This window comes from Dermacentor variabilis, chromosome 11 (genome assembly GCF_050947875.1).
Source record: "Dermacentor variabilis isolate Ectoservices chromosome 11, ASM5094787v1, whole genome shotgun sequence".
Taxonomy (NCBI): Eukaryota; Metazoa; Arthropoda; class Arachnida; order Ixodida; family Ixodidae; genus Dermacentor; species Dermacentor variabilis.
In genome coordinates, this window is record NC_134578.1 from 17,519,876 (window position 1) to 17,544,186 (window position 24,311).

Consider the following 24,311-nt stretch of genomic DNA (forward strand, 5'->3'; position numbering starts at 1 on the left):
GGATCTGAAAACGGAAGGAAAAAGAGTGAGAGTGGGAGAAGGTCGAGAATGTGCACTTGAATCGCCGATGTAAGATTAGACAGATACATGTAATGGCTATAATTCCCGTTGTTCCTGATAAAGTCCCTAGATAAGGTAGGTAAGGACCCTGCGTGCACTGGGGGATCTGAAAACGGAAGGGAAAAGAGTGAGAGTGGGAGAAGGACGAGAGTGTGCACTTGAGTCGCCGATGTAAGATTAGACAGATACATGTAATGGCTATAATTCCCGCTGTTCCTGATGAAGTCCCTAGATAAGGTAGATAAGGTCCCTAGGTGAGTTCCCGATGAAGTCCCTATAGATAAGGTAGCTGACCGATGGTGACGTTGATTTATTGGCATCCTCACTGAAATGGCGTGGTTACAAGTAGTCGCCTATCCTGCTTGAGTTAATCATGTTATACATGTGTGTGCGCGTGTGTGTTTCATTCTATAGTATTTTGCATGAATATTGTTAATATTTCTTGTCTATTTTCGAACTTCTATATTTACCTTGCACCGCTATGCCCAGGCGGTACCAGCGCCAATCGCAGCGCCGGAGCTCCATCTAGCATTGTTGTTAGGAGACGCTGTGGCGCCCGCAAATGGGTGCAACGGTATCGTTTGTTTTCCATATCAGTAGCCCCGCAAGCGGCTTCGCGCAATCTCGCTCGAGCAGCGAAGGCAAGGAACGTCGACGAAACGCCGCGTGATGCACGCAACAGGCATGAAGCAACGAGAAGCGACGGAGCGCGGGAGAGGAGGACGCCGTAAATAACCGCCGCTCGGCGGGGGCAATGCATTACGAAACGCAAAACGCCCGTCATTCCGGGGTTACCCCTGCTTCGCGAACAAGAAGCCAACGCACGCACACCGAAGAAAATAAAGAGAGCACGGCGGCTCAGCGGGTCCTCCTGTCGATGCGGAAAGGAGGGACAGAAGGGGGGGGAGGGCTCGGTTGGGCGTCCTTCCAACGCTCGCAACTGACCGAAGTGGGTCTCCTTCCCAATCTGGTTGCGCTCCGCGAGCCCGTTGCCGTTGCATCTGTAGGAGCAGGCAGGCAGGAGATCGGCGTCATGTGGGAACGTCCGACGATCCACTCGCTGGTTGCTGCAGGCATGTCCGGTGCATCCCCCCCCCCCCCTTGCCAAGAGTGCGTCCCGGCGTAGTAGTGGCTGCCGGTCGTGGCGCGCGCCTCGCACGAGGCTGCAGCCATGACGCAGCTACGGTCAAACTAGCTCGCTGGACGCGGCGCGGCGCGCGATCGGACAATTAGCATTCGCACCGCAACGGGATGTGTGGGCGCGCGCGAGCGGGGGGTGCTCGGTGGGGTTGCCGATTGTTTCGCCAGCGGTCGGCTATGTCCCACCGGGCGTCCAACCGTCCGGGGATTCCCCTTTGCCATTGTGTTTTCCATTTTTTTCACTCTATATCTGACAATGTTTTTTTAGTGACCGTTCACCGCTGTGGCTCGGCTGATCTGTTGTACGCTACTGAACGTGAGATGCTGGTCACGAGGTCGCGGGTTGAGTTCCCGACATCGGCGGCTGCGTTCCAGTTGGAGTAGAATGCAAGAAATGTTCGTGCGTAAAACTTTGGGTGCGCGATGTAGAACGCCGCGCGGTCGAAATTTGTCAACCAAAGCCGTCCACTTTTCACAGCCCTCGCGTTGTACTGGGCCGCAATTGAGATCCCCCGTGCATCACAGAACACGAGATTGCGAGTTTGCCCCAGGAGGTTTAATTACTAAAGTGGCTCCTTGGTCAAACATCCGCAGCAGCCGGGGTGTCGATCAAATGTAAGGAGGTTTAAAAACCTCGTCGGTATTGACACCCTGGCTGTCGCGCGGTGATGGATGTGCAATGCAAAATCAGCTGGGCAGCGATGCTTCGTCCGCACGTCAAATAGCTTCTTCTGTGCCGGATTTAGTCCATTCCATTACCACTATGCATGCAGCGTATTCTGTACATTTGACATCATTGCTTGTCAAATTCGTCCGATTTTTATATCACCGACGTGCGATCGAAACCAGCTGATCTCTCTGCTGTAGCAGTTACTTCGCGTGGCGGGAAACCCATGCAACGGTGGCTTGGAATTTCTTTTTGTGTGTGTGTGTGATTGAACTAGAACATGCTGTGTAATCCGTTATTAGAAGAGTGCATGTCATATAAATATATATAAGGCAGCATGTATGTATGTTATATACTATCTATTCCAAGCATGTCAAATGGGTATGTTATATGGGCACAGTATGTTACATGTACAGTACACGTTAATTGTACAACAGTACAAAAGTGAGAGGCTGTGAAGAAGCAAAGTCTCAACCATGACAGCCCGGTTGGCTACCCTGCGCTTGGGAAAAGATAAAGGCGTAAAGATAGATAAGGAAAAACAGGCAGATGATTTGCTCACTGTCAGAGCCACTTCCGATAACGCTTCCAAGAGCATCAATCATGTGTAAGCGTGTATACCAGCATATGGATAAAACGCTAACCTCTGCCTGAAACAATGCCTATAGCTGCCTCAACAGTACCTTTTTATCGCGCCAATAAATAGAAACTTGGAAACAAGCAAGCCAGGATGCAACATTTAATTAAACTATGGGGAGAACGAAGAAATACGATGTATTTGCGAAATTTGAGCGACAATGAAGCAGCGGCAATGCGCCAAGCCATATTTTAAACTAGTTCGTATAAAACCTGCGTGTTATACTGTGTATGTCACCCTGGGCTCTCGATTCACGCCGTGCGAGGATGAGCTCCATCGGGTCGCGTTGAAAAGAGCTTGCACGTGACCGCGTGGCGTCAAAATGGCGCCCTTTAACAATCCTCCCTCCCCCTTCCTGTCCACTTTCTTTCTCTTTTTTTGCAGCCTCATTGAAATGCACACACAAACTTCGCTGCGCGAAACACGATACCCGCGCATGAAATTCTATTGCCCGCAGCAAAGAGGGGGGGCATTCTGCGACCCTTGCTGCAGGACTAGCTAGCACGCCGCTTCGCGCTTATTTGGTTATTCATACTTATTATTCGCGGATAATGCGAGCAGTGTGGCTGCCGGAGTATGTGTAGTATGGGGGGATGGGGGGGAGAGGCACGGGAACAGTGTGGGAAAGTTGCTCGATGTTGTTACATGCTTACAACTCGCTGCGTTCGAGTGCAAGAGCCGTATACCGTGGCTCTTGGAGATAACGATTATGTATGATATATGCACGCTACATTTCTTCGCGGCGTTGTTCTCCGGTTCGCGAGTTTGTATGCAAGTTGTCGTTCGTCGCGTGATAAACCAGTTTGATGTTGAAACCGCGAATGCATTTAGCCATCAAAGTGAGCGTCTGCGTCGCCATATATTGTTGAGCACTGATGTGCTTGAATGCCTTTCTAAATGGATTCGGGATACTGGGTTTGTGATGTCGGGCTTTTGAAACTTGACTTTTGAAACTTGGCTTTTGAAACTGGACTTTTGGCATTGGACTTTAGGAATATGACTTTTGGAATATGACTTTTGGAACTGGACTTTTGGAACTGGACTTTTGGAACTGGACTTCTGGAACTGGACTTTTGGAACTGGACTTTTGGAACTGGACTTTTGGAACTGGACTTTTGGAACTGGACTTCTGGAAATTGACTTTTGGAAATGGACTTTTGGTACTGAAGATTTGGAACCGGATTTGCGAAATTAAGCTTCTGGAGCTGGAGAATAGTGCCCGTCCAGTTTATGTGTTCATTAGTTTATGGTTTTATGTTTAGTGCTTGAATCTATATAGTTACTTACCATCGTGCATCAACTAGCCCAGCAACATGTTGTTTTCCGGACGAGATGACCTTGTGAAGATGGGAAAATGGGTTTGTGACGCCGATTTGGCGGAACCGGAGCTTGTGAAACTATGTTGCCAAGCTTGCGATACCGCACTTGTGACAACGGGATTGAGATTTCGGGCTTTGCGAAACCGGCTTTGAAACAGCTTTCCAGAGCGCTTGAGACTGTTCTCAAAACGTTGACTGTGAACCATTCGCATGATCAGTGCGGAGCGTTCATCTGGAGCGCGTCAAGGGAGACCTCCTGGGCTTGTTGCCCATGCGTTCCGATTTATCGGTCCATTGCACCGTGATGAACTGCACTTTATTTATTGTGCGCTTCTCCATTGTCTCCAACAATCTTAGCCTAAACACGCCTTCTAACCAGCCACTTCCCAATTGTGGAATGGTTATACAGAGAGTTTGCTGCGTTTCACTCCGTGGAGCGGTGCTTTTGCGTCCGCTTACCGCCTCCCTCTGCTCGAAACGGGCCGCCGTTGGTTCCCCAATAACGTTTCCGGCAACCACGTTCCCTGTGGCGTGTACCACGGCCGATCTGGTGCCTTTTCCATTTCCACAGATATCGTCTTTCGATGTTCGCTGATCCGTATGAATCCAATGTTCGCTGAATTCCTTAAGCGCTGCTGTTACCGTTTCGGCCGCGGACAGACTTCATCAATTTCTTCCTTTTCTAGCCTTTCCCCCCCCCTCTTTATCGTGGTTCACGTTGATATTAACAAATTTAACGAAGAAAGACTGTTATTATTTTCCCCTCCCCTCCCACCGGTTCAGCTCAAGCGTCTCCCACACACAGCTCATGCAGCACATGTCACAGTTGTCATTGGCTACGATTCTGGCGCCGGTACAACACATCGAATCGCCGAAACAGCTCTTGTACACATGGATGCAGCACATCATCTAGACACAGCGACAAACATAGAACAAAGACAAGCGTGTGCGTTTGTCTCTGTGTTGATCAGCGTGTCTACAGAAGTCATTCGGATTTACTGTGCGTCGTTACCTTACCCAAGCCAACGCACACAACAAGAACGAGCGACTCCATCTTTATGCTACCTTTCGCGCAGAAACCAGCGCAGGAAACCGAATGACGTCTTGCTAACTAGATTCGGCAAAAGTTTTTTTTAGGTCTACAGAAGGGCCACTATTTGTACTGCGACAGTGGTCAGCCAACTACAACCTGCCAATATCCCCTTATCCGAAACAGCGCGTCGTATAAAGCGAGTCCTCTTCTAAACCGCGATGGGCGATCATTCGCCTCCAACACGTGCAGAGCTAAACAAGCAAGCATAGAAGCAGAAAAGAAAACAGCGAAAGATGCGGCGAGGAGGGTTGGGGGTTCGGTGACAGGAAGGGGGTCGTTTGCATGCAGCTGTGCGTTGAGCGGACCCGCGTGTTTGCCAATCTCCCCTTCTTCTTTTTCCTCTTTTTTTTGTCGGGGGGGGATGCCCTTTCTTTCCAAACTTTCCTTTCAAGTCGTCCGGACGCCCTTTTGGTATACTCGCGTCACCCCCTATCCCAACCGAGAACTGGCAGCCCATCGCGGACCGCTGGGTGGTTGTTGCGCCGTGACGACTCGGAGCCACGCGTTTCGTATTACCCGCAGGAGTGCATATTAACGCCTTTCTGACCATAAGTGGCCTTTAGAGAGTAGCTAAATTACAACGCTAAATTAAATTAGACCTTCGCAAAGCGATCTATCACAAGCAAATGTTTCTTTCATTATCTGGTGCAATATGTTTGCCTTGTGGGCCGTTAGAGGACCACTGACAGTCAGCCTTTTTGTTTGTGACTTTTATGTTTTGATGAGTGCATATCTGTAGCTCTGCATCTGATAACCAGGTAATGCAACCATAAATGTTCATACGTGGCATGTAATTAATGCTAGCGTCGTTAATTATGATGAATTTTAACGCCAGTTCAAAACGCGCGCCAGAACCATAAGAAGCTGATCGGACACGTGATCTCGTGCGCTCAAAAACCGGGGACGTTGAGCAGCTCGCAGTTGCAGAATTCGTCTGCAGCTGCAGAAGCCGAGCCTCGCTGAGACACGGTGGTCATGTGCTGCCCGTCTGCGAGGCGATCATGCCCATGTTTTAATACTGGGCACTGATTTGCAGAACAGGTGCACTTTCAATATAACTTTTTCTATTAGATACTAATTTGTGCATGAAACAATTAAACTGCATTCTATTTTTAGTATTTTTTATGCCTCTCTGAGCGGCGATAGATGCGAAAGTCTCGGCTGTAGCTGCCCGCTGCCGGCGTCGCTCCATATTGCAGATGTCAATCAGTCTGAGCGAGTTTGTTGTTCGTGCGTCGTACGATCCAAAGTCACATCCTGTCGAAACTTGTAAATCGGTTGCACGCTGTAGTTGGTACAAGTGGGACCCCGGATGGTCGTGCCGCAGTGTCTCCTGCGAGCAGACGAACAAGCCCTGACGTCACAGAGGGGCCGAGCAGTCACTAAACGCGTCATGTTGATGACGATGTCGCGAGGTGCTGCCAACTCAGATGAGCATTCCCGCTTGCTTTAAAACCATATGATAAATATATGTTCTACGCCTCGTTCGCCATTAATCCTCCGTCAGATGTACCAATGTATACAGGAGAACCCAACACAAACATCTCGAGTCTGAAATCTTGGTTTCAGTGGTTCTTTCAGAGTAACAGTGTGTGTGCCGAGCGAAGAAAACACTCACCGTGAACGGCTCAGTGGCTATATATGCGTTCTACTGTTAAGCATCGAGGTAGCAGGTTCGATTCCCGACCGCCGCAGCCGGTATAATCTCGCAGTAATCACGGAGGAGACGCGTTGCTTATGATGTCATAATGTTTTATCTAAAACCATGTGCTGTCACGTTTTCATAATGAAAACAAAGCTGCAAAAGTAAGCGTGCTATGAAAAGTTTTTTTTTTATTGTCGGCCTTGTTTTGAAGAAAAGAACCTCTAGGACATTCTTTTTTTTTACATGCAGGAGGACATGAGGCACATGACGTCTACGATTGGTCGTGGTATGGTACGTCGGATGATCCTTTTAACCAAAAACGTGACAACACTTGGTCGGGTTAGTGAAACGCACACTGCATTCTCTTTTCCCTTGATAGTAGAAGCGCCCTCTGAACATAGCGCGCAGGCACTGTCCCATATTTGATGCCCAGCGCACAAATCGTATGATTTTCTGGCGCATCATGACAGTGTTCGCATAATGTTGTCTAGCCGTCGCTGCAAGTCAGAAAGCGACAGCAGGCGCATCCCGCGATAGAGAGAACGAATTTATGCAAAGAGAGGGAGAGAGAGACAAAAGCGTTGCAGATGTATGCAAACTACAGAAAAAAGTGAGTTCCGCCAGAAATGTGAAGCATCGATTACGATAGCAAATTAGAAGACAGCCGTACGAAGTAAGGCTAGTAGTTTAATCGGCCGTATCAACTTGCAAACATTCGTTTGCTAGCTAAATTAACAAGCATGGTGTCAACGCGCACAGCAAACACGAACACACCACACTCGATCACCGCGGACGCGCGCTGTTAATACGCTGGCCTGGGGAAACGCGGCAGCAGCAGCGAGCGAAGTGATCTTCGTGCTTTCTATCGCTTCAACGCGAAGTGAGCGCCGAGAGCACAGCACACGCAAAGCTACGAGCCGCCGACGCACCTAGACTCGGCCCCGAACGCAGATCGCTCTCAAGATAGGCCGCACTACCGCGCGCAGCTGTCACATGCGCAGTTGCAGCTGGAGTATAACGCCCCCCCCCCCCTCGCCCCCTGCACCTCGCAACGTCGGCAGCTCGCGCGTCACAGGAGACGGCGAGCTTCCTCACCGCTTTCGTCCCTTTCACGCGGGCAAAATGGAGCCGCGATCGTCATCTCTCCTCGCACGTTTCACTCGCACATAAAGCGGTGCGCGAAGACGGTGTTATCGCCCTTGGACTTTATACGGAAGCTCACGCCGACGCCAGAAATGAGCTTGGAGTATCCATATAATTGCTGTCGCAATAATCATAGAATACAGCCCGTGAAAGTCCGATGCGTCATAGTGGGGTAATGGCCGATATCGACTGTAGAGTTTGCTATCGCTTCACCTATATATATCCGCTGCATTGCCTTTGTTTTGCCCGAGCACTGTCGAATACTTCGCTATATCCGAGTATATCCTACTACTTCGCTATATCGCTATATACTTCGCTATATCCGGACGCTGTACCGGCTCTGCCGGCGTCCGGCTACGCCTTCCGACGGCTTGGTCGTGCGGCCGCTTCTGGGGCTGCGATCCAGACTATACGTTGCTGACGTTTCTCTGGCTAAGATTCGGTACCGACCATGTTGCCACACGCTGCAGGACACCGTCGCTTGAAAACTATCACACTAATTGCAACTCTGCAATTATTACGCTGGTAATGCATCGCGGACTGATAGTTCACGCGCATTGCAGTCTTTAATGCATATGTATATTACGCATTATATAGCGAATGATTTTAGGCTCTTTTACAGCCATGTCACATCGTCATTAGCGATTCTTTTTTATCTTGACAAATTATGACCACTCGCTTGGCTCTCTTTGGCTTCATCTGGCCCTTGCGCCACAACACAGCACATAGTCATAATAATAATAATAATAATAATAATAATAATAATAATAATAATAATAATAAATTTTATGGGAGGGGGGGTGAGAACATCCCCCATGTAGATCCGCGCAAGCTCCACGTGCGAGCATGCTCGCGTTTCGTTTCTGGGGTGATCAAAAGTCGTCGACACGTTAGGCGCACGTAAAGGCAGCACATTACTCACAAAACTCGCCATTCTCTCTAGTATAGTCACTATAATTTAACGGTGCGAGCTGCGACGAACGCTTGGCGATAGACACTGACAGCGGAGCCCGGGCGTAAGTGCACGAACAGCTGTAAAAAAAAAAAAGAAAGAAGGAAAGAAAGACACGCTCCTAATCTCTGCGCGGCACTCGGCGGTACGCGCTGCTCCATGGTAAAGCACTTTAAGAGTTGTTCGCCAACTGTTGTGGATGATGAGTCAGGACCAACAAACCCTGCGGCAGCGTCTCCCGCGCTCTATCAGCCAGCGGCCAGCTACGGCACGCCCGCCCGCACCAACCAAAAGTGCGCGAAGCATCCAGCAGCGGCGCTGCGTTCGCCCCCCACTGAGATCGCGCGGGCACCCGGCGCGCTCCCCGGCCAACGCCCGCGGCGTGCTCTGTGCGTGTGTGCGCGTGTGTGTGCTTGTGCAAGCGCGCCTGTATCAACGTCGCATTGCGTCGACAGTCAAGCAGCCCGCGGGGCCGCTGAGAGTTTTCGGAAATCTCGGCCAGCCGTGTGCGCGTGGCTGTTTTCTTACGGGGTGAAAGCTGTACAACACTGCCTCCTCCTCCTGCGCGTCCTGTCTTTCCCACCTAACCGCTCCGCGTGTCTGCAGCGCGCTCGCAGCAGTGACGTCGGCGGTTATGGCGGAAACCGTTAATCGCGCGAGAAACGCGCGAGTTAATCCGGGATCAGCCCTTGGGCAAACAGGCGAGCGGGGACGCCCTGGGCTGCTGCCGCCTCGTGCGGGTGGCGAGAACGGGACCGCCTTTGAGATTTCGCCTGGCCTGGCCCTACTGTGTATTGGAGAGGACGGCCGTGCGATTCTTTCGGCGTGGTGTCCCTCTTGCAGAGTGCCTCTTGATGGCGGTGCGGCCCCCGACTTCGAGTCCACTCGTGGTCTTCCCGTATTGTGTTGTCTCGCGCGCGTTCCGACCCCGAGAAGTGAAGCTCGAAACAAGGAGATGTGCGCGAGGTTTACGCGGAGGAATTGCCGTATACGCGACAAAAAGCCGTACCGACAACGCACCCAGCAAGCTTCCAGCAAATTTTCGTTAGATTTTTCACCAAATTCCAGTGGGTGTGTACCATCAGTCTGAGAAGTCATTTCTTTTATTGAATTTGGGCGGCGGCTAAAAACAAAAATCGTTGCTACAACCTCGTGGAAACTTTCTGGATACGGTTGCTGGTGCGATTAGTCGGATACGTCCGATCGAATGGTTTCCCAAAGTGCGAAGCCGCGACCGATACCACGCGCCTGTGTATAGGACGCGGAAAATGACACGATGAGGCAACTAGTGCAGCAACATCAAACCGGTTTTGCGCAGGAGCCAGTTATACGGTTATTCGAATTTGAAAATCGGATAACTGGAGTCACCGGTTATTCGGTTGGCTCTTCGTTTAATAGTATTCGGACATTCGGATAGCCTGATATTTGTTCTGCTCTATTTCTACCGAAATTACCTGCCTTTATTTCTTGTATTCCTTATTCTTTATTCAGAGATACCCCGCTTTGCCCGGGGGTGTGCAAGCAGGGGGGGGGGTTACAACTTCGAAAAAGAACACTTCGTATCTTTGTAATCTTTGTTTAATATATTTGCAATGCATTTGTAATATTTATACGTGCAATAGAACCGAAAGTGTGGATGAGCTATCAGCGACACCAAATATTCGTGTCCGAATATCCGGCTAACCGGTTCTTTAAACCGGATATCCTGAACATCCGTTTCTTGAAATCAGAATAACCAAATAACCGGTTTTCGAGACTGGATTAACTACCCTCTGGTCAAACCAGATGGCCGGTTTGACGAATATTTGCGAGCACATAGAAGCAACTGACACCAAGAGTATACCGCGTGGCCAAGAGGTGGTTGCTCCGATTGTTGGAAGATGCCGAAACCACTCGGAAACTCATTTTTTTGGTAACCCATTAGAACGTAGTGGTACCCTGTACCACTAGTTGTACTTTCGGTTGTACTCGCCGACATATTGTACACCGGGCTTCAGCCGTCTCAGGTTCATTCAACTGTGTAGTATGCTGCGAAGAAAGATACGGGAGACAGAGAGAAGGCAGAGAATTTAATCAGCTGCGACCTTTCGGTCAATTTCAACCCTGCACTAGGGAGGGGGAACTACATAGGGGTTGGAAAGAGGACAAAGAGAGAGGAAAAGATTGAAAAGGAAAAAGCCAGTGGTTCAGTGTTCTTAAAGTATATTATTATAATGTTCGGCATGCTGGCCTGCGGTATAAGGCTTCGTTGCTATTTACATCAACATCACGCCAAGATTTAGCGTGCGGTTGCTTTCACACACACACACACACACACACACACACACACACACACACACACACACACACACACACACACACACACACACACATATATATATATATATATATATATATGCCGAACTGCGTTATATACTTGAATTATACTCTGTGGATTATGTACTGCATGGACTGTACATTGCTGTTTGGGCTGTTTTGTATTGTACCCGTGATATTGTCTGGACATGGGGGAGGTCTTGAACCTCTCGCTAACGGCTTGTGGACGCTGCACGTATTGATTCGAGTGTAACGTAGCAAACACTCACTGTTGCAAAAGTCGCATCCTTCGCGAAATAATTTCGTTCTACAACAATTGTCGTCGTCGTCAATAGTTTCGAAGTTCCTTTAACGCATCGGTTCCGCTACCCTTCTGTCAGACACAACTTGAAAGCGATTCGTGCACTATAGTCCACTACTTGAAGTGTACCGGTGTACGGGACCACTTACAGTGTCCCTGTGCATCATCCCATGTGCGCTCGGTGCTCACTGTCTCCCATCTTCTCCTCTTTCTATTCCCCCCTTTTCCTTACCCGCAGTGTAGGGTAGTAAACGGCCACTCCTTTCGTTGACCTCTCTGCCCTTCCTCTCCTTGCTGTCTCCCCCTATCTCTTGACAGGAAAGCAGGTCGCACACAACGTTAGAGCAAGGAAGGGCCCACAAGAAGGACGAAAGTTCGTCGCGGGCAAAATTCTAAAAAAACGAGTAACGTATAAGCCACACTGAAGTGTGTGATAGATGTTTGCAACGTCTTCCAGCTGCGTATATTAAGGCGCGTTAATATACAGTTCAGGGCCCTCGTGGCTAACGTAATTATATTCCAATACGCCATTTCTTTTCGCGTTTTTTTTTCAGTGGTGCGAGCGGTGCTGCACGCGATCAGCCTATCGAGAGCGGTGGATGATGAGACAGGAACAGAATCGCGACAAAAGAATCCTTACATTATATCGGCCCTGCCGTATGCTTTCCATGTAGCATGTCTCGTTGAACAATTTTTATACGGAGTAGTTGCGTTTAGCCGGTGCTACCACTTAAAGAAATGACGTTGTTGCCTCTGGTAATTGCTCCGGAGTAAGTGCACCACTTTCGGAGGGCTTCTTCTTCACGATCATCATCATCTTCTTCTTCTTCTTGTGCAATTCGGCTCTCGTGATGCACGGTTGCGTCACCTGAGTGAGTGACCACAGCGAGTTTTAGCCCGTCCGGAAACTTCTTACCACTAACGGTTTACCGCGTTACCCGGCACCCCCGTGGGAGGCGGTAGCACTGCCGGTAACGACATGTTGTGATGCGGTTCTGGAAGTACGACGAGTTTGAAAATATTTGGTGTGGCGCGAGTGTTGTCGTCGAAGGAAAATAATCAATGGACTGCACGTTAACTATGATGTCGCTATACCAACGCTTTACACCGTGCGGTGTAGTGTGATATGGTGTAGCTTAAAATTGGTCTGAACCGTGAGCTTGATGGTACTACTTCACGGACGAAAAAAAGAAACGGCGCGAGAAAAACGGGTCAATTTGTCAGGGCTGGTCCTTTCTTGTCTCGTTTCCCTTGCGCGGTTTTCTTGCCAAGATTGTGCGACAGGTTGGTGCAGTGTGCTCGCTGGTTGAACTCTGCTTCGCAAGAAGTCGCTGCCAGCGTTGCAGCGTACTCGATAAACCACAAAAGCTTAAGCGTTTTGCGGTGTTTGCGTTAAAGCTGAAGCTCTCCATTAGCGCGGCACCTCTTAAGTCTCAACAAAGGGCGTTCGCCTACCAAGAACTCGCAGGTCCTCCTTAGTCGCGCAACGACGGCGACGAACTGTCTGGACTCGCGCGCACGTGGCAAGGCTCCGCGGAACTGCAGGCCCGCAGTTTCTGCAAACCGTCGGCGCGGGACGCGAGGCGAAGCCAAGCGGAGCTATCGAAGTATAGCGCGCGGGGCTGGCCTCCACAGGATATTTAGACACGCTGATTGAGACTTGACAAGCGTGCCTATGCGCGCGCGCACAAGCGTGGCAGCCCCCTCCCCCTTCTCCTTTTCTTCGACCTGTCTCGGCCTGGCGGGGGTGGACATTTCTCGCGTCTCGCCCGCGGGAGCAACGCTGTTTGTATGCGTCGGCGCACGGCATCCCCAGCGGCAGCACAGTTCTACCAGTGATCATCGGCCCACTGGTGCGACGGGTTCCCCACCACCGTGCATTGTGCGATCGCTTCCCGGTGGGCACCACAGCAGAGTTTGAAATTGCACGGGCGCGTGGGTGGCTGGTGTGTCTGCACTGCGTGTGTGTGTGTGTATCCAGTGAGACTCGGAAACGGCGAGCTCGGGAAAAATGCAGTAAGAAACGGGGAGGGTGTACTGGAAGAAAGCGTACGACAAGACGGGGTCTCATTGTCACGGGCGACGCTTGTGGCCGCCTTGTCTGTCAAAATTCCTTCAGGAGAAACGTATACCTCCTCAGCTGTGGCTCTCGGTACAGCGTGGCAGCAGCGCGCAAAAATGGAAAGCAATAGCACGGGGCGGTTGTTTGCAACCATGGGTCTGTTGTGATGGTGGAGGCGCGAACACTGCGACTGTGTGCGGGAATCCGCGCACGGCCCGTGTGTGTGTTTGTGTGTGTGTGTGTTTGGGGAGGAGGGGGAGGAGGAAGAGGGGTGACCGGACTGAGGACTGTGTCCAATGCGTCTGGTGCGCCGGTGGACACGTGTGTGTGTGTGGCGTGTCGGCCCGCCGACAGTTGTGCCCTTTCGCGGAAAGTAGCGACACCACCACGTGATCTGCTGCAACCCATATTGCATATGACGGCAACATTGCTTAGCAAGAAGTTATTTCTTCGTGAATTCGTGCAATGTTGCGCTGTTTTGTTCACTCAGACGTAAGCCGTGCAATATCAAGATACTGTGTGGGTGTCAGTGGCAGTAGATTCCCCTCATCATTCTCCCAACCACTCACTCGCTTACTATCTATCTATCTATCTATCTATCTATCTATCTATCTATCTATCTATCTATCTATCTATCTATCTATCTATCTATCTATCTATCTATCTATCTATCTATCTATCTATCTATCTATCTATCTATCTATCTATCTATCTATCTATCTATCTATCTATCTATCTATCTATCTAATCTCCTGCCTACGCATAGGGCGAGGTCGACGCCAGTTAACGAACGATTTTTCGAGCAGTCGTTATCATCACAGACAGCCAATTTTGCGTGAGCAAATGTTGTCGAAACGATGCACTTTTCCAATTGCGATCACCATCTGTCCAAACTATATACGCTAGTTGACTACAAAACAGATTGGTGTGCTGCTGATCATTGGTGCATTAGCGTTAACAAAATCAACTGTGCATCTGAACAACCTCCTGCTGGTAATTTGCAGGGTTTCCTGGTCTGGTATAGGGACCGCCCTGGAAATGTGTTGCATCCAGTTGGATCCGTTATAAATAAGCGCTTTTTTCTCGGTGTACACGTTTCAATTTCCAGCTTTCTTCTAAGCGTTGTGTGTTTATCCAACTAGCCCAACAGGTAAAACTCCTAGGACAACTTCTGCCGCTCGCGAAACATCCAGCACCTTGTGGATTTGTGCAGATGCGGTTCTCCGCACGTAAGGACGCATGTAGAGGAAGAGAGCATGCTGTATACCAACTGCTACAGAGTATACATACTCGCGGTGAGAGTGCATATAGCGCTAGACCTGTTCACTATCTCCGAATATGTGTCTAGTTGCGCAATTCACAAGCGTAACGAAGTTGTATAGGCCCCCAAATACCCAGCTTTGCTCCACAATTGTCGGGTTGCGGTGCAGCTTCAACAACCCTCCAGAAAAGACCACGATGTGTTGTGGCAGAAACGAGCATGCATGCATGCTGTTCGCAATTTGAGTAGGAGTTGTTAGATTAAATTGGCAAAGAAAGCCGAAAAAGAAAGGCAAACGGTGCGAAATGGCGGTCAAACCTCCTTATACTTGAGATCTATGCATTGAAATTTCTGTATATGTACGTAAGGCTGCTGTCATGAAGTGCAAAATATTTAGTTTAACATCGCAGTCTTTATATTGGATAGACGCCACGCGTTTTGTTTTACGCGTTCTTTCGGGCTAGAAAGAAGTTCACGCTGAAGAAAAGAAAAATAAGTCAGCCATTCACAGTCAATCGCAGAGGAATCTCCACTGCCACAAGCGTTCATACAATTTAAAATCCTTCACGAAGTGCAGAAGGGTTTCTGGTTTTTGCATGCAAGAATGCATAGGCATCTTTTCTTCCGAGAGTGCTCTATTATCTAGCAGGTTGATTTTAGCTTGTAGAGTAAGTCGTTGAGTGTCAAAAGATTGGCAGCGACACAGAAGGTGCTCTATAGAGTCATCGCACCCGCACAAGTTGCACGCCGCACTGGTGGCAATCCCTATTAGGAATGAATATGCATTGGTAAATGCGACGCCCAACCACATGCGACACAATAAAGTTTCGCGACGGGAGGCTCCAGGTGGGAGGCGAAGTTGCAAGGTAGGGTCGAGAGAGTGCAAGCGTGAGTTGGTGAAACCCGGTGAATTCCATCGTATAAGTGAGATGTGGCGAGCAAGTGATTGAAGTTGTCGCGCAGCATCTGTTCATGAAAGTGTTATAGGAACCCGATGATGTTTTTGATGAGCAAAACTCGCAGCTTCATCTGCGCTGTCATCACCGACAATTCCGCCATGCCTCGGCAACCGTTGAAATACGGTGTTGTAGCCTTTCTCGAACGCGTGATGACGAGCGTGACTTACTTCGTACATTACCTACTCGTGTAACCCATGACGTAGAGCAAACTGCAGAGTTTGTAGGAGTGCTTTAGGATCGCAGAAAATGGCCCAACGATATGGTGGCTGCTGGGGCATATAATCGAGTGCACCTTGAAGAGCAGCAAGTTCTGCTGCTGTATACGTGGTATTGTACGAATATTTAAATTACAAAGAGACTGCTTCCAACGGAACAAGTACTGCTCCGTTACAGCTGTCCAGGAATTGAATGGCACATGTGAATTTGCCAGAGACACCTAATGCCGATATTGGTTGTTTCGCAGGCTTTAAGACAGATAGTGTTGGAGTCGTATACCTATTTGTCGGGCAATATTCTGTAAGGATAAACACAAATCTCCGTGAGAGATAGCTCCTAATCCACCTAAAGATGTTGCCTCCAAGTTCGGCAGCTGCAAGAGCTTGGAGAATGGCTTCATTGGTTGCGAGCTCTTATCACATTTACGATTGGACGCCGGGATCGTGAAACTGCTGACAAGCCCAGCATTCCAGCGGGAGTGTGCGTCAGCTTTGCGAAGCCATGAAGAGCCTATACTCAGGCAGGTCGACGCAGCTGCGATTGTGGAACTTGTCTGCCGAAGCCTACGTGCTTGCCAAGCGGCTGTGTTGGTCTGAAACCGCAGACGCTGCAACCAGCCCAAACTAATAGCCACAGAGAGCCAGCTGATTGTGCTACAAGGCTCCCACGTCCGACGACCACTGTGGAAATGGAGTGTAGCTTCGCTTCCCCATTGCCTCTCGATGGCATTGTAGACGAATACGAAGGTATCAGGGGCGGAGTTTTGCGAGATGTGACATCACGGGTGGAATGTCGCACAAAGTTCGACTATACTTCGATTGGTCGGAACGAGGTCATGATATAAGAGTCGCTTGCCTAGGGACACAGGAAAACCAATCGCTTTAAGAAGACTCCTTCAAGAGTGTGCTCAGGTATTTGACATTTAGTGTGCTCCAATAATCGTTGAGCTTTGTGCTGTAATGCTAGCTGTAAATGTGAAGAAAGCCGTTTCTCGACTTCAACTTCCCGCCCTCATCTCCTCACCGGCAAGCAACTCTCGGCTATGGGTACGGACAACGACAGGGGTCCGCTTAATCAGCTATAGTGCAACGCCTCGGAAGCGCATGCCAACTTCCCGTTTTGAGACGTTCCGGCTGCATAGGCAAGCGACCCATCAATGATACGTCCAACGCCAGCAACGCCGGCGTGCAGTCGCTGTCGTGCTCACTCACCTATCACTGCTTCCAACATGTTTCCATCGTACTACTGCGTCCTATCTGCTGATAAAAAAGTTCTTATAAAAAATGTTCCATGGCGTATTCCGCGTTACCGCTCTATGATTGGACCATATGACCGGTAAGCTTACCGTTGCACTAAAGGAAAAACGGATATACCATAAAAATTGCTTGTCGATCTATTTAAAGGTGAACGTTGTCGTTCAATTTCGTTAGTTTGCTTAAAAGTAGCCAGAATTTAGCGATGTATAGAATGACTTGAACCACACGAATTCTTATTTATTCACCACTGCATCGTCGTAACACGTGCTTCATTAGCTCGTCTGGATCACACAATGCTTCTTGGCGGGAATTATCGCGCGATCGACTTGGTTGCGCTGACCACGGTTGCGCATGTCTCCAGCGCTTCGTCTTTCAGTCACCTTCGTCCTGCGTCACTTCTATCACACTGCAGTACGTGTCGTGTTAAAGAGAAACTCATCAGCTCAGCTAACTACGGTGATATATGAGCTAGCGTACAGACATGGCGTGGTATCTCGCCTTCTCATAGTTGTTCTTCCGTGAGCTGCATGCACCCTTGCTTGTATGCATGGCGAGCCTCATCGAGGAGAACATCTCATACTCGCTTTTCTAGAATCGAACGCCACGCATACATGAACTCACGCAGAGTTCGACTAAGTTCTGCAGGACTTTCGCAAATCTCTTCGCTGGTGCCATCTGTCGTACACAGAGGTTGCAACCCCTCCCGTATACGGGCGCGGTATACATCCCGACGGCGTGTTAAATCTTCTCGCACAATCGGGCGCGCACTCCGCACCCCTGTCTAGCCCGCCAGGCCCGTGTTCCTGGCGAGACCTTTTGTACGTACGCGTATATGACAGAATCGACACCTTCGAAAGGAATATGCCCTCGAGACGCACTCGGCATCTCGTTTCCTTTGACCGGCATTGCGTTTCTGGCAGGGGGTGCATAAGCGACAAGGCGCGCAGTGCGCCAGTGACAAGCCGTATCCATATACACACACCGGGTACCCAAGTGGCGTGCTTCTAGTGCCTGGCTGGACGGCCCTCGTAGATGGCCGACGCCTCTCAGGGAGGCGTCGAGAGGTCCCATCGTGCCTTGCGATCAACAGCGCCGGGACCACACGCTGCGCCAAGGGTCTGCGCCGCGGCGTCAGTGCGGTGTGGAGAGAAGGGTGGGGGCGAAGTGAGGGGGAGGGGGATTGACTGTCGTCTCGATTCCATTGGGCGACGCGGTATCGACCGGGCTTCTGGGCGGGAGCCGCTGGATGCCGGCAGCCCTCTCGTCGGGAGAGGGCGCTGCCGGGGACGTTGGCTCCGCGCGCTAAGCCTATACGGGCCCGCGGTGCGTTGCGCGCATACCCTGCCTCCCAGGGATCCCGCTTGTGTCCGGAGGCCCGGGGTTCTAGCTGTCGCCGCAGCCCCAGCGGCGCAACGCGGGGTCATCGTGTATCGACCGCCTCTTCGCCCGCCGTGGCGCTGCGTCGGCATGCGCTTTCAGCTCCCCCGCCATCCGACCCGCACATCTGGCGGCTACGGACTCGCCGGCGTGGATAAGGGAGCTACCGAGACCTTTAGGGTTGCGTGTGGAAGCTGAGTTGGTTTGGAGGGGGGGTGGTCCAAGTAGTGAAAGATACGTTGTGAAAGTGCGAGTATATAGCACGAATAGGAATTTCGAATATCGAATTGAATGCCGAATATCTTTAGGCTCTAGATATGGAGAGAAGAAAAAGCGGGGAGGTTAACACTGTAATGCCCATCATATAAATATGTAGAAATTCTGTTTTAGGCACGGGAATCTTTACACACGGACGTACGATATCAGCATTATTGTTACGCTGAAGCGAGATGTCAGTGTTTGGTACAATCGCAGGTCAGTTCCTAATCACTTATTTATATACGAATTAAGCTTTTAGTAAAATAACACTTCACTTTCTTAAACTTCTTTACGACTGTACCCCCATGAAAGAAAAAGAAAGAATTCATTACCGTGACTGTGTAGCAGGCATTTAAATAAATAAGAAGCAACAAAGGAACACAAGCCTATATAAGATTTGTAACATTGCGTAGCACGGGTGCGTGAGACCACATGCGCAAGCTTGCTTCTTTTACGCCAAAGAAGCAGGAATGAAATGAAGAAATTCAAATTTTATAGCATTTCATTAACCGTTTCACGAAAACTTCGCTTCACATAGATTGCAACGTGTGTGTTGGGTCCGCATAAATTATGTTATCTTTTGCATTATAGACAGGCCTCCCTATATATGGTAGCCCGGCAGATTCAGTCGTTACCGTATATTCGAATCGATAAAATATCAGGTATTTGAACCGAGCATGCCAATTTAAAACACAATTTCAGATTCGTATTTGGATTCCCAATTCTCCGGCGGCCCCAGGAAACGAGAATGTATTCTATTTTGTTGCGCGATCCACAGACATTTGTTCACACGTTCATTCGCACAGCCTTATGGGAACAGGAAGATGGCGATGTTCTGGCTCCTCGAATTATAAAGCTTTACTCCGTTGAATGTGCATAAAAAGTTTGCCTGGTTGACTACAGAACGACAGCAAGTATATGGCAGGATTGATTTCGGCACCCGTTTGATTGTTTGTTTTGAACGCGATTCTGTTACTGCGTGCGACAGCGTGTGACAAACTCAACACTGTTTTTTCTGTGTCTTTCCGCTCTGGTACGTGCGCTATGCCGTCGTTCTCGTTGTTGCCACTTAGCGATAAATATTCTAGGTGGTAGGAAAATAAGTATAGGAATAAGAACAGGATCAAAACGAAACATTTAGTAAAAGTAGTAGAAACAAACGAAATAAGAAAAATTACTCTATTAGAATAATCAATTGGATTCAGTGAGGTCACCACCTCAGACCATTTCCTCAACCTCCTCTTCACGTTAGCTCGTCGTATCTAGGACAAAGAAAATCAAGAAGTTTGCCCGCCAACTCCAGTGGGCCCCTTACAGCCGGTTCACCATAGTCGGCCTCAAGTCTGTGGTCGTTTAGTACATAACTGTGTGCCAACCACAGGGTCGTTCTGCCTGCTCGCCACAAATTCGTTGTTGCATTCCGAACTTAATGCTCCTTGATCAGGCACGTATGTTTGCGTGTGCCACTGTGTTGAGGCAACAAATTATTCCGGCGTTTGAAGTCAAGGCTTCGAAAGTTGGAACAATGGCACTCGATCTGATGGTGGAGCGTGACCTGGCGCATTCAATTTTCGAAGTTCCTTGAGAAGAACCAGAAGAGGGAGAGAGAAAAAAAGAAGTAAAGAAGAAAAAACCCATACGTCTTCTTCTGGTGCTCGCTTTTCATGACCGCAATAAGCGTTAGGGGTTTCGCGCAGAGGGCCGCAGCCGTACACCTGCAGCGATATACTGCTCGCCCCAACACCGTCACTATGCTGCCTAGACTACCACCGCACAACTGCGGCGCACTTCACGACGAAGCAGAGGCAACGGCGGGGTCCTGTTGTGACCTGTCCGGGTCCTACAGGTATGCACCAGCCAACACCGAGGGTGGTGGTGGCGGTGGTTTCTTTCGGCGAGGTCCTCGTAACAAAAAAGAAATCGTTGCCGCTCTCTGATGCTCGCGCATGCATGTGCATCTCGATGGCTCGGAAGCCGCGTAAAAACAGCGGGCGCCCATTTACGACTCGCGCGCCGCGCGCGCGCTTCCAGCGCCTCGCAGCGGCGGCCACCGCCGCACCATAAAAGAAACGGCGCCGCCGACGACGACCGACCGACGCGGCCGCAGCTCACGACGCAGTTGTAAACCGCGCCTGACGCAATAACGCCCGCAGCTCTCGCCGCCGAAAAGAGAGCTCCTCGCCCTCCCTCCGCCGACTTCGTCGTCGACGGGCTCGCGCCTGGCAACATCCGGCATTGTTTCTTTTATTTCCCGCGCTTTCCTCCCGAGTTCTTGTTTTCCCGGAGGGAAGCTCGGCGGCGGGCGGGAGGGCGACGAGCCGAGCGCGCGGACCTTCCTAGCACTGTCATTGATGCATGAGCGGCGCGGCCGAGGCGCTCCTGTCGAAGACGAACGTCCCCTTACCGCCCCGTGACGTGCGCGTACCGCACCGCGGCCGCCCGACGAGAGTTGGCGGCAAGCGGCAACATCCCCGAGCAATGATGGATGCCCAGAATCCGCCATGCATTGATGACAGAGCGCCGAAGCGCGCCGAGTGAGACACTTTGCATGGCTTACGCGCCTGTACCGAGCCGCCTGCCTGTGTGTCCGACGAGTCTGTTCATCGGCGCAAGAGACGGGAGACGCTTGTTCAGCGCGGGCTACAAGGTAGAAGAAGAAGAAAGGGGGGGGGGGGGCGTAGGATATGGGCGGAGGGGGCTCTCGCCACGGTTTAGTTGGAAGAATGTCACGAGGAAAGACAGTACGCGGTGGTTAGTCTCCGATGCCAGCATTGCTCGCTGTTGCGAACGGTTTCCGTTCTTAGCGTTGCGCGGGCTCGGCTTAACTATACAGAGAAAGTCCGAGATCGCCTGCGTATGGGTGCAACCGAAGTGGAGTCGACGTTGAGCTCTACGCGCAACGTTGCCCATTTGTTGTCGGTTCGCTTGACTCAGCGCGTGTGAATTCTTACATCTGCGTTGTGAGCGCGTCTACTGCTTATTGTGTGCGGTCGACGGTATGACGTGGTGGATTTGACTTCAGCTACAAAGCTATAGTTTCGCAGTCACCAATTTGTTGCCACGCGACCTCAGTTCAATGCTGAAGTTAGCGTAGTAACTGAAAGGTTCCACTTCACGTATCATCACCTACCAATCATTTAACAATTGAACGTCGTGGAGAAGCTGGCGGCATACACTTAAATGTATAATGTACTGCAGCGGCCAACGTTTCCAATCCCAAACAAATCAGTCAATCCGTGAAGACGCGGAACGGTGTCGAAGCATCACAGGCACGTGACTGTCACCGACTCAGAATGTCGTTCCTTTGTCACTGACTCAGTATGCGTTAACTGTTGTGAACTCCAAGCAAGTAAACCGGTTTACATCATAAGGGCTATATCTGAGGTGAACCTGTGACGCCCAGCCAGCTTCAGCCTAATCGTGCCGCAAGAATGCGTCATACATTCTTACGGTTAACACTTGAACGTATTGTTCTCGGTTTGCTGACGTGACCATAGGGCACTAATTATGTGGTCAAGTGGCCAGAGATAATGCTGTATTTCTGCGCTGAAAACGTTTTCGTGAGGAAAATATTAGATAACGAGGTTGGGAGCAACCCTTGTCGGGGACGATATTGAGCGTTTCCGTATAGACCAGGTAAGCGAACTCATGGAAATTTGTTGAAAATTCATTAGCGTCCCTTTAGGATCGTTCCTTTGCATTTACACAAAGGGCACTTTCAACCTAAGCAGCCTTGCCGCCTAGAAATTAGGTGGACCAAACGAAAATAACTAAAAATAAGTTAGAATTCATAGTATCTATCCAGAGTCATGCACTCACCGACAAGGCACCGAGGTATATCAGACCAAAGACAAAAATAGGTAGTAGCCACCAAACCCGTATTATTACCGCGGTAAGGCGTCAAGCGAACGACTTGCACCGCATAACTGATCAGTGCGATCAAGGTCGATCAACATTGCTGCGAACAGTTAAAGACCAAGGGGGCACGAACCATCGCTTTGCTTGGCCTCAAAACGTCGTTGGTGCAGCTTGGCGGTGGACTTGGAAAGCTTCGTAGTACATATACGCCTTGCCGAATTTTTACAGCCTTGCAATCGCCTCAGCATCTGGCGCCAATGCCGTGCCAACCAGCGACTTACGATCACCCAATGCAGCTGTGATCAAAGTCTTGGGCACTTGAAGCAGTAAAACATTGTCCTGTAACATGTGGACGGCTGCTCCTCTATAGTGAAGACTGCAATGTAAATTCTCGCGTCGCATCTCGTCGACGTGAATGCAGGATTACACGTTGTGGCTATAGAGATACCAGTTGTCTGCACTGCAGGCTTTGAACTTGTATACAAGTGCGCTGCTCGGTAGTAAAATGGCGCTCAGCTTTGCCTTCGCTGGCGCAACGCGTATGCGCGGCATGTTGCGTGTAAATGTTTTAGCGATATCGTAAAACTAAACGCACGAACTTGTATATTCTCGCGTAACATTGCTGTAGTATATGTGGTTTTGCTTGCACAATGTTTACTTCGAGTACGTGCACACTTGTCTATTATGCCACTTTGAGCTTCTGTTGGCAACCGCGCGTTCTTTTTAGGCTATATGTATGAGATGTCTCACGGACAGTTTATGCTTTGGAACCTCCTCGGGCCTTTTATGTAGCTCTATTCATACCATGTAACAAAACAATACTAAGGTATTTAGCTCGATGCCAAACCTCATCAAGACGACGAAAGAAGATTCTAAATCGCTTTGGGCACAATTCTACGTAATGCCCATATCCCTCCCAAATACAAACATGCTTTTTTCTCTGCCTCTATTTTAACCGTTGTTGATGTTCACGTATATCCTGAAAGCAATAGTACTAATGACTACTTGCGTTGCAGGGATTACCTGCATGTTCCTCAGTTGAGCGTTCTACATGTTCGCTAAGATCTGGCACAAGTATAGATTAAGCGTACACTCCCGGGGGTGTAGGAGAACTCTTACAAGTTGTGTGCTGACAATTCATTTCGCGCGAGTTATATTTGGCTCCTTTTTCTGTAGTTCCTGTGCAGCCCTAACAGAGCACGATCGCTCAGAGTGGCGGAAACTATCCAAACAGGGTGAACATGCATGCAGTTTTTCGGAGAAAACACTAAACTCTCGAAAATTGTATACGGGCAGCCCCCTAATGCAGGCGCAAGTGCGCCTCCTATATTTGACTACCTTTATGGGGGAGTTGCTTTATATTTCACTCCATTTTCGAGCGTTCGCGCACCCCTTTTTGGGAAGTATTGGTTAAGCCTTGAAAATTGGAGTTAAATGCGGGACAAGCAGTTTTACTCCCTTGTGAAGGAGTCGCGGGCACTCCACTTAGTCCATGTGGCGCCAAAAGTCAACACCCAAGTGGTCGAATTGTAAATTTGGAATCAAGAAGGGGGAAGGCGACGGCGCGTTATATTTATTGTCTGTCATTCAGATAAACACATCTGTAGCGAGAAAAAAACCACAATAAAGCTCTTATCGTCGCCTGCTGCGTTCGCGATTGGCGATAGTGTCAAAAAAGGCGCAAATATTACATATGGCGCAGCGAAACGCTTTAGCATTAATTTAGGCAGCTTGACTTCCGTTCCTTGCGAGCGCATAATTGGCAATTCAGCGCAGATGCACCTTATGTGC

At 49.8% G+C, this 24,311-nt stretch overlaps 1 protein-coding gene across 4 annotated transcripts in view; it reads left to right on the top strand.

The window, feature by feature from the left end:
• The window catches only part of LOC142564820 (homeobox protein OTX2-like), a 163,020-nt gene that overhangs the window by 114,331 nt on the left and 24,378 nt on the right, over positions 1–24,311 (top strand). Inside the window, exon 3 of one of the 4 annotated variants that reach the window (XM_075675990.1) lies at positions 6,811–6,900. The exons of 2 other annotated variants lie outside the window; for them this stretch is intronic. In XM_075675990.1, the coding sequence (XP_075532105.1) occupies positions 6,811–6,900 (90 nt within the window). The remainder of the gene's footprint in view (positions 1–6,810; positions 6,901–24,311) is intronic. One more of the 4 variants, XM_075675993.1, reaches the window with a different exon arrangement.